The 15,262-nt window shown below is 48.8% G+C and overlaps 1 protein-coding gene across 7 annotated transcripts in view; it reads left to right on the top strand.

Moving 5' to 3' along the window:
• Nucleotides 1–15,262, top strand: part of APOO (apolipoprotein O) — a 1,477,911-nt gene that overhangs the window by 1,050,999 nt on the left and 411,650 nt on the right. For all 7 annotated transcript variants that reach the window (XM_069637277.1, XM_069637272.1, XM_069637274.1 and 4 more), the window contains one exon: nt 7,241–7,351. In XM_069637277.1, the coding sequence (XP_069493378.1) occupies nt 7,241–7,351 (111 nt within the window). The remainder of the gene's footprint in view (nt 1–7,240; nt 7,352–15,262) is intronic.

Raw genomic sequence — 15,262 nt, 5'->3', positions numbered from 1 at the left:
CTGACCAAGTTAATAATCCATGTTTGAACTTGTTGAAGGACTTGTATGTGTTCTGTTGATCCTTCGTTACACAATCCTATCTTTCCCTGATATTCCAGGAATATTTAAACTCTCAAGTAACTCATAGTTGTTTACAAGTGTCACAGATAACTCATTTTTTAAAAATATATATATTTTATTAACTTTTCAACACACTACAAACCAAACAAACAGTGCAAGAAAGGTTAATATCAAATATACATTATTGCATCCAGGTCCACTGTCCCTCCCCTCTCTCCCAGCCTACTTCCTTATTTATTCCGCCTCTGCTTCCTGCGTTAGGGGTTCCTCATCGTCTGCACACATTGAATCCTGGCCAGTAGACTCCTCATACGTGGGCCCTAAAAGTTCTGTTATTAGTTGCCTCCAATTCGCCAGAGAGCCTGCCTCTTCCCCCTCCCCTCCTCTGCCCGCCTCTTGCCACACCCCCATCTCTGCCTCTGCCCATTGCTGCAGATCTTTCCACCATAGGTCGAGTTTAGGTTTATAGCACGCCTTCCACCCCATGGCAGTTCTTCTTTTTGCCAAGACATACGCCAGGTCTTTCAGCTTGCTCACATGCTGAATTTTACGTGGCCTGGGGAACCCTCCTATTAGGCAAGCCCACGCCGTGTCTACCCCCATTTTAATTCCTTTGCCATCCATCTTTTGTGCAATTTCCCCCCAGAATTGTTCTATTATCGGGCACGACCAGAACACGTGCGTCATCCCGACGTTTTCTTCATTGCACTTCGGGCATGCTTGGCGGCCTGCCTTTCTAAATTTGGCTATTCTCTGGGGTGTCATATACGCCCTGTGGGTTACATATAATTGTATCTGTTGCAATCTGGCGTTTCTTGAACTTTTTTGTGGTACCCTTGAGCTCGTTTCCACATCCCATCACTCATCTGGGTCCCCACCTCTTCCTCCCAGTCCAGCCTGAGTTGCGTCACCTCTTTCCTCACCTTAGTCATTATCATCTCATAGAACCTAGATGTTTCGTGCCCTCCTTCCGCTATATCATATATCATATCTATGGTGGTGTCCGGCTCCTCTACCAGCACAATCTTTGACCAGGTCTCTCTGATTCGCCGTACCATCCCATGATACGCTATGTACTGGCCCGCCTGTAGCCCCGTATCTTCCACCAGTACTTCGAAGTCCCGTATGGTCCCCATCTGCCATACATCCCCCATTATTGATACCCCAACCGCTTCCCAGTATCTCCTAATAGCCTGCCTCAATTGCCTGTCCTTACCCGCCACGACAACCAGTGGGATCTGCGGGGAGCATGGGTCCGGGTTTCCCATTAACTGACAGGCCTTCCGCCATATCTCCCACCCGAGCTTCATCATCCCCGGGCGTCTCCCCATTTCCTGCTTGGGTAACCAAATTACTTCCTTTAGCAAGAATGGGGCGCTATCCCTTTGGAATAGTTTAAATTCCGAGGTCGGCTCATCAGAGAGCCATTTCGCTACAAATTGCAATTGGCTGGCAGTACAGTATGCCTCAAAATTCGGTAGTTTAATACCTCCCATCTCATATGGATTTTGTAGCTTCCATAGGGCCACTCTGTACCTTGTCCCGTGCCATAAGAAGTCCCTGCATGCACTGTTCCACTTAGCAAAACACGCTCTAGGTATCAAGTATGGAATGTTCGCAAAGCAGTACAACAACCTAGGCAATACCACCATCTTAAGCATTGCCCCCCGTCCCATCATTGCCAGAGGGAGCTTAACCCAAAACTTCATGCTGTTCTCTATTTTCTTAATCACCATCTCCGTGTTTTGTGCATGTTCCGCGTCTACCGTATGGTATATGTTTATTCCCAGATATTTAAAGGTGTTAGCCTCCCACAGTACCTGCAGGATTGGTAGCCGATCTGCAGGGACCCCCCTGTACCTGCCCAATGGGAATACACAGGACTTTCCTGGGTTCACTGCTATGCCGGAGAGCCCCGCAAATCGTTCCATCACCTCCAGTATATATTGGAGGTTCTCCTCCGGGTAGCGAAGGTACAACAACATATCGTCTGCGTACAGGGAGTTTAACTGCGCTCCCCTCCCAGGGGGATACCTATCACGTCATACTGCTGCCTCAGGTATATAGACAAGGGCTCTAGTGCCAGAATATACAGCATAGGGGACCGCGGGCATCCCTGCTTAGTTGCCACCTCTGCGATATGACAGCCCCTGTTTTTACCCTGACCAAAGGCGCACCTTATATGAGCTTGGCCCACTGAAGATATCCCGGTCCTATGCCATAGCCGCTCAGCGCCGCAAGCAGCCAGGGCCATCTGACCGAGTCAAACGCCTTTATTGCGTCCAGTGATACTACCGCTATCTCCTCTTCTTTCGTATGCTTATAATTCGGTGCAGCCGCCTAAGATTATGCGATATGTTCCTGTTAGAACATACCCTGTGTGGTCAGGGTGTATTAGCTTGTCTATGACCCTCTTCAATCTGTTTGCCAGGACTGCCATTAATATTTTGCTATCCTGATTTAGCATTGAGAGGGGCCTATACGAGCCGCAGTCACTTCCCGTCTTATTAGGTTTAGGGAGCGGTATTATAACCGCTTCTCTCAGGGAATCTGTCAGTTTTCCCATCTCGTACTCTTCGTTCAAGATCTCTAAAAGCAGGGGGAGAACCTCTTTTCCATATGTTTTATAAAATTCTCCTGGCAACCCGTCATTTCCCGGAGTCTTACTGGTAGGTAATTGTCTCACCACCTCCTCCAATTCCTCCAGGGTAATTGGGGAGTCTAGTTCTTCCCTTTCTTCTGCAGTGATCTGCGGTAACCCAATATCTTCCAATGTTTCTCTAATTTCCTGGTTATTAGTTACCACTTGGTCGTCATACAGAGTCCTATAATATTCTACAAATGCCTGGTTAACCTCTTCCTGGGTATCTGCTATGCTCCCGTCCCCTCTTTCAATCGTCCTGAGGGTGGGTCTGGGGGTCTCATTTTTGTACAACCAAGCTAGCACTCTACCGGGTTTGTTGCCCCCTGTGTTTTGTCTCTCAGTGTACTTGTTATATTTTAAGTTGCACAATCTCTCCCAGCATTCCCTCCCCTATTTTCTCTATCTCCACTTCCATCGCCTGTAGTTCCGTTACAATCCCACATTGCAACCCTTTAGACTTCGCTATGGCTATCCCCCTCACCACCACTTTGAACGCTTCCCAGAGCGTACCCGCCGCCTGGACGCTGCCCTTATCTATTTCCAAAAAACGAATTATTTCCTCCCTCATATCTTCTCTGTACACATTATCCTTCAGAGCCTCTGCTCTTAAGCGCCACGTTGGTATTCTTGCCCTGTAGGGCCTGAATTGCCATACTATAATCATCGGCGAGTGGTCTGAAAGGAATCTCGCCTTATACTCTGCATGTGAAATTTCTGTCGTCTGTTCCTGTGTAACAAATACATAGTCTAGTCTGGTATATAGGTTGTGCGGGGCTGCGTAGTGAGAGTATTGTCTCTCATCCGGGTGGAGGGTCCTCCATACATCATCCAGACCAAACTCTGCCAGCAGTGCTTGCAACGCTCTAGCCGCAGGGGTGGGTCTTGTTTAGTATCGGATCTATCAATTTTCGGGTGCAACGCGCAATTAAAGTCTCCTCCCCAAATCACCACACCCCCCATAGTCCCCCCTAGTTTACCATATAAGGATCTGAAATACGCCGCTGTGTCCTGGTTTGGGGCATAAGTGTTCACTATGCATATCTCTCTATTTTCTACTAGCCCTTTCATTATCACCATTCTCCCGTCCGGCTCGGCAGTGTATTGCAGTGGCTGGAACGGGACATGTGGCGCCACCCATATGATGACCCCTCTCGCATAAGCCGAATACGCCGCCCCCACAACCGTCCCCTTCCATTTCTTGCACACCATTTCCAGCTTTGCCGGCGTTAGGTGCGTCTCCTGCAGCAGGGCTACATCAGTCTTCTGCCTGGGCAGGTACATCATCACCTTATTCCTTTTCAGATAACTGTTGAGTCCCCTAACATTCCAGGTGACTACTTTAAGGTCCCCCACGGCTCATATTTATTCCAGGTGCGTAGGCTACCACCCAGCCATGTCCCAAACTATCCCCCCTCCCACCTGACCCCAACTCCAATGCCCCTCAACAACTCCCTCTCCCCCCGCCCCCCTTAACTCCTACCCGAACTTCCACTGCACTCCCCTTACCCCACCTACCCCTCCCCAACTGTTGCCCAGCTCCATCCCTGGATCCCAGGCACCCCTGCATCTAGCGCCTTTGTGGCCTAGGCCATACTAGCAGCACAACAGGGAATCGTCACCCTAGTGGTGACCGAACTATTCTACTACTTGGGGGTAAGCCTCCTTCACCATATAGCTCCTACTAATTACATCGGACTGAGCGCTGTGTTCGCTGCCCATCCTGCATTTTACTTTCAACTGATTATATTCCAGTTCAACATGTCCAAATGCCATTAGTCTAACTTAACTTCTCGCATCACTATACTATATCACAATTCAATTGCTCTTTACTGGCAGCTTGCTCCCCTCCCACCAAATACAGCGTTACTGTCACTTATCGTGTTCTCGTTGGGCCAGCTCCTCATCTCGATCCGGACATCCATGTGTATCCAGCCACGTTGCCGCTTCCTCCGGGGTGTCGAAAAACAGCGCCTTATTCTTGTAGACAATTTTGAGTCTCGCCGGGTACAGGAGCATATATTTGTATCCAGCCGCGCATAGTCTCCTTTTAACTGCCACGTAGCTATATCGCTGCCGCTGCACCAGCATGGTATAGTCCGGGTATGCCGAGATAGTCACAGATCCTCTCTCTATTGTCCCTCCTTTCCGGAAGAATTCTAGTATCTTCTTGCGGTCTCTGTAATTTAAGATTTTTGCTATTATTGCCCTAGGAGGAGTCCCAGATTGCAGCCTTCTCATCAGTGCTCTGTGGGCTTGCTCGACCGCAAACCCCTGGGACAGTTCACCAGCTCCTATTGCCTGCAGCAGCATGTTCTCCACGTATGTCGTAGGGTCCTGCCTCTCTTCCCCCACCGGCAGTCCAACAATCCTGACGTTGTTGCGCCTCGCCCGACCTTCCGCCTCCTCTGTTCGGCTCTCTAGGTTAGCCACCTGCTGTTTCATTATATGGACCTCTTTGGCATTGTTCGCTCCAGTGTCTGTGTTGACCTTCACCGCGCTTTCTAGTCTGCTCGTTCTATCCGCGAGGGCCCTCACGTCCTGCCTCAGAAAATTCACAACAATCCCCACAGCATCTATTTTATTCTCAAGTGCCGTTCTCATGTCCGCCATCGTTCTGCCCCACGCGGAGTTCATATCTGCTATGGCTGTTAGAATAGCGCTGTCTTCGCGCGGGGCGCCTGTCTCCGTGGGCGTGCTTGCTGCCCCTTGCACTGGGGTAGTAGGGGTTTGTTGGGCCTTTGCGAAGATGTCCATCGTGGGCTGTTTACTCTTGGCTTTTCCGCCCCTCCCGGTCATTGTTCCACAGCGATCCTGCCCCAAGGCCTTTTCTCGTTGAGGTTGGCTGTCGCAGCCTGCCGTCCGTCTTTTGCCTGTGAGGCAAGCTCTGATGCGCCACAGTGGTAGTCCCTCCGAGTCCTACTTCCGTGTTGGAGTTACTGCAGCCTCTGTGTGTCTCACAGGCCTTTGTCCACGACTACAGTCACCTCTACTGCGGCCGTTACTTCTCGCCTTATCCGTTGTTCCGTCTTTGCCATGCACTCCTTGCCCCCGGCTCACTTATCACTCCAATGATCTGTGGTCTGCTTCCCTCTGGCCCCTTCTGACCGTTGGCCAGGGTGCGTGCTCCGGAGTCACTTACCCAGCAATCTGCCCCACATTGGTGTCCCAGGGGAAGGGGGGCTCTTTGTCGCTCAGCTCTTCGTGTTGGGTGTTGGCATTCTTGCCAGTGTCATCAGGGATGTTCACGGCCTGTGCCTGCCCCACTTGGCTTGGGCAGGTGGGCGGTATGAGTGTGCTGTGGCCAGGGTGCGTGTCCCGGGGTCAATTGCCCAGCAATTTGCCCCCTCTCAGTATCCCAGGAGGAGGGGGCCCTACATTACTCAGCTCCCCGTATTAGGTGATGGTGTTCTCCGCCAGGTTCACCGGGAACGTTTTAGCCCATGTTTGCCCTTCTTAGCGTCGGCTAGTGGGCAGTACAAGTGTTCTGTGCCGCCTGTGCATCCAGGCACTTCAATGCTGTTTGGTTATCCCCCGTTGGGCTCCTCTCGTCTGCCACGGCTTATACGCGCCACGACCAGCTGTGTGTCCCGGGCTGCCAGCCTCAGCACGCTGCTATGCCCGCGGGTGTTTCCGTGTTGCAGTCCGACCCTCCTGCGCAGGCACGGGCTACTCCTTCCTCTTCACTTCTTCCACGCAGGGGGGTTCCCGCTCCCCGGGTGCCCGTCAAGGTCCGGGCCGCGGATCATCCCATGCGCACACGAACGCCTGCAGTGCGTCCTCGCCCACAGTCCCCGCACGACTCGGGGCTCGCGCCTCCCGACTCCTCACTTGTTCTGGGCCATGCAGAGGAAAGCACACTATAATCTCCAGGCACACGTCTTTTGTAATGGATTATTCGCTGCTCCTCAACGAGCCACACATTTCGCAGTGTCCGCTCACAGGCCCCCCTGTCTCGGCCTCGCCACCATCTTGCCTTTGTTCTTCCTGTCTTGTCAGCCGCGAGCCCGCAACAAAGTTGCAAATCTGGGGAACGCCTCGGATTCTCAGCCTGCGGACACTCGCATGTTGTTCCGGACGCCTTTATGCACCCCTGGTGCTATTTTGTTGCCAAATGTAACCGGCAGGCAGCTCTCGCTCTGTAGGATCTGCTGACGGATCACAAAGCTAAATGGAGATGCAGACTACTCCATGGCTGCCAGGCCCACAGATAACTCATTAGTCGAGAATGTTTAAGACGAAAATGCCTGTAGAGTAGGAAAGTGAGTAACGCAATACTAGCTAATTCACAGTTTGTATCTGAGATTTATGTTGCTTGTGTTTTTCTATATCTTTGCAAAATTCCAAACCAATATGTGACTGCACCAAGTCAGTAACCCATTGTGGAGTGAAATTGTTTAGTCACTCATTTTCCAATTTTAATTGACACAAATGAATTTTCATTAAGTATGTTTGGCTATGACTCAAGCTTCTCTCTACTCTCAAAACCATTTAATGAAAAATTACTTGAACTTCTTTAAACATCTCTCTTGTCTCTAGGCAACTGGATCAACATTGTATGACTATGGATTGCAGGGATATATTGCTGTAGAATCTCTCTGGAAGGATGGTGGGAAAAAAAAGAAGTCTGCTAAAAAGACAGCCGAAAGGGTAAGTAGACCAGAAATAACACATCATCTTCAGTGATGGCACCTTTATAAATAGCAGCAACATTTTACATAATGTGTTAACATTTGTCACAGAAAAAACTCATTCAGTCTTTGTCCCTTGTGACTTACTAGCTTTCCCAATTCTCACCAAGGGTTAGTCTTCTAATTGGAAATTGGGTTCATGCCTTACACTTACTCTGTTGGATTCGGCTAGGTTCACTCGCTCCTATGCTTACCATCTTCCTTCTACTTGTTCTACCGACCCCTCCTCTTGCTCCACCCTCTAATCTTGTTGTCCCTCTGATGTTCCACTCCTCCTTCCTCTCACCTCCACTCTTTAATGTTACTTCTTCCTTCACACTACTTCACTATTACTCCTCCCACCAGGGGTGTTGCTAGGTCTGGAAAAGATCTGGGGCTACGCTAATGTCGAGACTGTTGGGACTCGGGGCTAGCTAGCCTTTTGGTTGTAGCCCCTAAGCTTATATCCAGGGTTACAACCAATAGACCTAGGGCTATAGCCCCCGCTAGCAATACCTCTGCCCCCAACTACTGCTCTCCCGCTACCACTGTCCTCCTGCCACTGCTTCTCCCCTCCTCCCAATGATTCTCCCTCATCCCTCTGCTGCTCTTGTCCTCGATTGCTGCTCTCGTCCTCGATTGCTGCTCTCCTCCTCCTCGACTGCTACTCTCCTCCTCGACTGGTACTCTCCTCCTCCTCGACTGCTACTCTTGTCTTCCCACGGCTTCTCTCCTTTTCCCACTGCTTATCTCCCCCCCACTACTACATCACTGCTAATCAAACACCCTCTTTTCACCCAGTGCCATTCACTTCACATCTACTCCTTGCACTAACATCTAATCATTCACCACACAAGCAAACTGCAGAACCCCTTTCACTCTTAAAACAATGCCTCACCCTCTACAGCAGTTTCCTAAACAAGCTGCCTCTACTTCCTCCCTTCTTTTGGTCTCTTGGTCCCCCTCTACCTCTACTGCTGACTTCACCAGAATAACCTACACTTCCTGTTTCCTGTCCACTTCCCTCCTCTGTACTGATTGGACAGCTTTCCCTGGCCAATCCTGACCTGTCTTTCCCAACCAGGATGTTTATGTTGTGAGAAACCTTAAGGTGTCTCACCCTGCTAGTCCCTGGAAATCTGTCATCCAGGTGGCCAGGGCACGGCCATCGATATTGGATCCAGTTCCTGGGGGTGGACCAGTGGGGGAGGATCATCTGTATGGGGGCGGAGGGTCTTCGGGGAGTGGAAGTGGAACACTGATGGGCGAGACACAGTACCCCCTTCCTTATAACACCTTTTCCCCATCCTACCCCGTAGGATATTTAAAAGCTCTACTCTCCACCCCCTTTTTAACAACATGAACACTTCTTACACCGTGAAAGACAATGGACTAACACCAGAGCCGTTTACCTGACGTTTCCCAACACAAGGGTCAGGCAGAGTCAGGCAATTGGCAATAACTACACACACCTGACGGCCCTTTCCCTTTCCCACAGGGATAAAAGGCGGAGCACAAGAGGACACTTTGAGCAAGGACAAACACACTAGGAAGCAGCTATTCCAGGACGCCAATTCAAACAGAGAATAAAGGGGGCTAGATGGGAAAGGACAACAAGGAGGGAAATGCCCTTGCACTTTTCAGCCCGAACCCACGAAGCCTACGTGAAAGGAATCATACGACCGGGAACTACAGCTGACATGTGGTGTAACAGATGTCTACATTTGCACAGGACCCTACCGCACTGATAATCGAGGCGGCAAGGCATGCTTGACAGTGTTAAGTGAAGGTTGCAAACAGCAACTTATTATGAACAAAAAACTTGTGTGCTAAGTGAACATTTAAAGCCCAGGGAGAGACCAGCTACAGAGTGGTCTGGCGCCAAGTGGGCTTCCATTTGAAAGACTCTGGCTGGTCCCCTTTTCTTGTGAACATTATAGTAACAAGAGGCCGTAGGAAAGGTCAAGATAAGGTTGAGGTGGTCATACAAGGGTCGAGCCAAAACCCCTTGTACAATCGTCTAAACCCATTACCAAAGTTTTGACATTGTGAAACAGGTGTGTGCGCCCGGCCGAGGGAAACACTGTACGAACGATAAATGTGGAAAGCCTGACTGGGGGCTTAAGGGAAAGCCTGACTCGACGGGAAGACTACTTACTGAAAGGACATTTTTATTAGTTGTTTATAGTACATCGGGCCCTCTGAGGCAAGAGACTTGGTGTAAAAGAAACTTGGCCGCAAAATGATAATTTTGAAACAAACTGTAAGGTCGTGCTGGGGAAACCCAGGAATGTGCTCTGCTCAAGAGTCCCGCCTTGTCCCGTGCTAAAAACGTGGGGAAGGGAGACCCCAGTTATACCATCCTGACTTATCATTTTGTGAACCCTTCTTTCTTTTCTGGTGAACCTTATCCCACCATATTTTGTAACTTAGCGTTAAGCATTAGCAATCGTTTTTGTTTAGTGTAGGTCCTTTTTATTTGACAAGACACCACTAGGACTGCCTTATTATTATTTGATGGTCGTAGCTTGCTCCCATCTTAGATTTAAGTTTAGATCAGGCGTTTTGTGTCTGTCTTTACTGTTGCCACCACGGGGAAGTCTTCAAAAGAAGCGCAAGCTCCACCCAATGTTTTCACGCTGGCTCGCTGTGTAAGGGCCATGTGTAAGGGCCATAGCCATGTAGGAAAATCAGTGTTGAAGTTTGGGGGATAGCCTTTGGTGGTTTGCTGCTTTTGGATGCAGACTGGCCGGTCAGATCTACCAGTCTCATACTGTGGGTTTCTACATTATAGCAGTGCGTGACTGCAGCCTATGTTTCTCTCTCACTAGGCTACTGCTGCGATTGGGTCTCTGTTGCGTGATGTCTACTTTCACACATGCCCTTCCCAAATTACAACATCTAATTTCTTCTTGAGTGTGGCTGAAAGGGACCTTATAAATTATGTCTATGTAAGCAGTCTCAAGTCAGCCATTACAATTAGGGCTGGAGAAAAGGCAAGGAAGTTTGATGCTTGAAAGATACAGCTCCTGCCTGCGCTATTTACTTATGCAGATTTTCAAGTATATACATTTCGTCCAGGGGAGATTTGTCGACTCAAATCCCCCGCTAGTAGAAGGCTGTTGTTATTGGTTCATTCGAACTTACTCCCCCTCAATGAACATATGAGCTGGATGAGTGACTCATCGAAGTGCACCTGCATTTTGGGGCATGACAAAGATCTGGCACTTTGTTATTTTGACCTCAGTATTTAGCTGTGCAACGGCACTGGCTAAAACATTTCTTCGAATGGATTGTGTCCTCCAACGTATTCCTCATCTTTGATAATCACGTCCAGCTTCGGCTGCTTTGGAAAAAATAGTTCTCGGCAGAGGGCGTCATGCGTCGATGGCGTCAAGTCGATGTCCCTCGAAGGCCTCCGTGGAGGGCAACATCATCGGGTGCATAAGTACCACGCTCAGTGCTCATTGAGCTCCGCTCTGTTTTTCCACAAACATGTTTGCTTCGGGGACTCAGCACGCCTCGCTAGTATTTATTTACTTTGCAGTTCCTAAAATATCGAAGAAATCAATCGACATGTCTTCGTCATCTACCCTAACTACACTTCGCATGGGTTTCAAAAAGTGTAAAGAATGAGATTAGAAAATGTCAATCAATGATCTGCATCGCTCTTGCCTGTGGTGTTTGGGAGAAGGTCATGACACTGATTCCTGCTCAAAGTGTCAGGCAATGATGGGGAAAGCCCCGCGAGAACGGAAGGAGAAGTTGCAGGGAGGGAAATTGCCCCGTAAAACTATGACCGATCGTTCCTTGACCGTCGATTCCAGAGATCGTTCTCCTCAACGTAAGAGTGACAAAAAGAGATTGAGATACCGTAGTGGCTGCCACCACTCGTCCTCGACAAAACGAAGAGAGGGCGCCATTGGTCGCCATCGTCGTCGTCATCGTCGGACGAATCCCCCAGAAAGTGTAAGTGTCCCACCAAACATTCATCATCTGAAGTGTGGGAGGCATTTCGCTTGAAAATGCTGGAAATATTTGAAAAGCATAGCCTCTGTCCGTGCCTTCTTCGGAAGCCGGACGAGAGCGGTCCCGTTCCGACACTCAGGCCCGGGTGGTCGAAGGAAGGCCCATCGAGCACCCTCGAGGTCTTCGGTGAAAAAAAGTCACCTGAGTCGTGACGAGCGCTCGAGGTCCTCGACGCGTCGAAGACTCGACAACCCTCAAAGTCAAAACCTTCGAAGGGGGCCGTCGAGTCCCGGACGCCATCGGCACCATTACTATCGACGCCATTGACACCGTTGTCGACACCAAAACCATTGACGACGAAGATTCCAGCCTTCTGAGCATCCTAAAACTGATAAAGGTGCCAAACCAAAGCTTTCCCAGAAACCTAGTACACTGTTGGTTGTTCCTGAAACGACTTATACCCCTTTGCCAAGAAAGGAGTATTTTAAGTCCCTTTCTTCGATTTTTGAAGAAGAAAGATCTGATGAAGAAGATGCCTCCCTTGGCCTAGAATTTGGAACGCCAAATGTCCCAGAATTTCTAATCTCAAAGGAGAGCAGAATGAGGGACCTTGTTGACACACTGCATAATGCCAGTGGTGTTGATACATCGCCTGAAACAGAGTTTGCTAGGCCAGAGCCGGGAGAACACGCTGACTCCTTGTATCGTCATCTGATGTCCAAAGTGGTAGAATATCTAGGCTGGGCTAGACCTGTGGTTCAATTTGTCCAAGATGACCTTACAGATATTCTGGACCAAGGTCTACCTACAGACCCAATCTCACCTTTTCATGTGGCCTTACAAAATAGGGTGGCCAAAAATTGGGAATCCCTGGATTCTATCCCTGCAGTGGATAAATCCCTTACGAGAAAATACTGCCCATCCAGTAGCAACTCCGGCTATCTGTCCAAGCACTGCACTCCCGAGAGGCTGGTGGTCCAGGCAGCCACAACTACATCAAATAAGGCAGTGTACCCTACCATCCCTCCGGATAGGTATGACAAGCGTGTGGATGGATGGGCGCACAAGGTATTTTCAGCTGGGAGTATAGCCCTGAAGTCGGCCAACTCCACATTTGCCTTAGTCAAGTTTTCGTACACTCTGTGGGAGTGCGTATCCATGGCGGCAGAGCACATTCCAGAAGGGGAAGAAGGGAGGGTTTCCTAGCCATCGTTAAGGATGTCAAGGAAGCCATGCGTGAAACCCTTCAATCTGGACTGAACACTGCGGACAGCGTCCGCAGATCCATGGCTACGAGCATGGTTATGCACAGGTTTGCGTGGTTACGGAAGTCGGGCTTCGCAACAGACATGCAGGCCCGTCTTCTAAACATGCCATTTGACGGGTCTCACCTTTTTGGCAACAAGGCTGACGAGAGCCTTGAGAGGTTGCAGACCTCAAAAGCGGCTGCCAAATCTTAAGGGGCTGTTGTTAGGCAACCTCAGCTTTTTCGTTCGTCAGGACAATCATGGAGGGGACAATCCTATTGTGACTACTGCTTATTCGAAAAGGCGAGAGGAATGGTCAGTCAAAGAGGTCAAAGGACAATCCCTTGTTGTGGACGAGGTTAAAGTGCAAAGCCAGCTCCAGCTGCAGCTTCCTTACCATCATCAGCTGCAGCAACTGCCTCAAAACCACTTTGAGAGCTTGCGTCACAAATCGCTGGTGGGAAGCAGACTGTCTCTGCATCTCAAAGAATGACGAGTCATTACTTCAGATGCCTGGGCTCTGGAAACAATAGCCCAAGGTTACTGCCTCACAACAATCCACCGGGGAAACACTCAGTGAAGATTCCAGATCCGCTCCTTATGCAGGAAATATTATCCCTGCTAAGGAAAGGTGCTATAGAACCAGGACCTGTAGCGGAGAGGAACAAAGGTTGGTATTCCCCATATTGTTTGATCCCCAAGAAAGACGGGGGACTGAGACCCATCTTGGACTTGAGATACTTGGACAAGTTCCTCAGGAAGGACAAATTCAAGATGGTCACACTTTCTCAGATCCTTGAGGCCCTTCAGTTACAGGGTTGGTTGGTGTCATTGGACCTTCAGGATGCTTATTTTCATGTGCCAAACCATCTCAAGAACAGAAAATACCTGAGTCCTGCCATTTGGGTTGCCCTCCGCCCCAAGGGTCTTCACCAAACTGATGGTGTTGGTGGCAGTGCATCTCAGGAGAGGGGGAGTTCATGTATACCCCTTCCTGGACGATTGGCTGATCAGGGCGCGTTCTCCCGGACATTGAAGGACACAATCCATTCGAAGAAAAAGTTACTTGCCAACTTGCAACGTTCTTTTGACTGGATGTTCCTCCAACGTATTCCTCATCGCCCTCCCAGCCTACCCCTCCGTGAATGTCCTATGCTGTTGCAGCTTTCGTTCTCCCAGGGCTGATTTTTTTGCTTGCCTAAGCTAACAGCCAACACAAACAGGAGTGGAAAAACAGAACTGAGGCCAATTGGCGCTGCGCCTGCTACTTATACACCCGATTATATCACCCTCAACTAAGGCCTTCGAGGGAAATCGACTCAACGCCATCAACGCACAATGCCCTCTGCCAAGAATTATTTTCCCCAAAGCAGCCGAAGCTGGATGTGATTATCAAAGATGAGGAAGAACAATCAGTCGAAAGAACGTTACCAGTTGGTAAGTAACTTGTTCTTCTTGTTCAAAGAAATTAGAATGTGTAAGAAGCCTTGTCTTCTTTTATTGAGATGATCTGATGTTCATTTATAATTCATCTGAGTATGTTAAAGCGCTCTTGCATTGCAGACCCAATTTCTGTGATGGGAACTTTAATTCTTTGTTTTCTTTTTTTCCATGGTGGTATTTGATTCTGTAAAATGATTTTGTGTTGTATCTGTTAATGGACAAATCTGAATAAAACTCAATAAGAAAGAAATGTAATCAGCCAACTTGCTGGAAGGTATCCCAACCCTCCTGCTGTATTGGTTGTATGTGCCACATGTTCCAGCATCGCCTTCCCTTACCAGGGATTGTTGGACACCTTGGGTTCTGGTTGGCTCCACATTTGCGTTTTGACCTTCTTGGTTTACTAACTCTGGTTCAAACATCTTCTCTCCTCTCACACCTTTATTGCTTATTCCACACCTTGCCACCCTGCGTCTGTTATTTCAACCATGATCCAAAACGACATTGTGCGACCCACCTTGAACGGTTCAAAATAGATTGTGCCTTATTCACATGAAATGGCTTTCCCAAACCCTTATCTAATCTCCTGGGCGTGTGTACCCTATGCCCACTCAGCCCCTTCTTTCACCATACCTCTGCTTAGATTCAGACTGGTATTTATGCACTCTGTCTATTATTTGGCTTTGATCTAACACAATCTTCTATCTCCACTCATCTCCTAACCATGAGAGACACATGTCTGACTTAATATTCATCCTTCTCATCATTGTAAATGGTGTACATACCATTGTAGGGGTTAGAAGTGTTGCGGTATGCCGCAACTATTTGCCACAGTGCCTGTACCCATGGCAATCAACTTTCCAAAGCCAGTTGTAAATTCTCCTTGATCAGACGATTCACCCTGTCCTCTAATCTATTGCCTTGAATATGGTACAGTGATGGTCACAAATGTGTTACCCCATGGGAAGCCAGAAAATAGGAAATTTCTGTTGATACCAATTGCATTATATTATCACATACTATTTATTTTGGGTAGCCTTCCCTGGCACAAACTTCCAGCACAATGTCAATTACAACCTTTGTGGTTACTGTTGATGCAAACTGAACTTCAAACAATTCTGATGTGTAGTCTACAAGTACTAAAGTGTACCTAAATTCACTACCAAACATTAACATCTGGCCCATAACATCTATTTCTAGTTTCTCCCACGCTTCAAATTTGACAGGTCACT

This window comes from Ambystoma mexicanum, chromosome 7p, assembly GCF_040938575.1.
Source record: "Ambystoma mexicanum isolate Mex_15411 chromosome 7p, UKY_AmexF1_1, whole genome shotgun sequence".
Lineage (NCBI taxonomy): Eukaryota > Metazoa > Chordata > Amphibia > Caudata > Ambystomatidae > Ambystoma > Ambystoma mexicanum.
The sequence above is the reverse complement of the archived record's forward strand: the minus strand, read 5'-3'. Positions and strand labels throughout refer to the sequence as shown.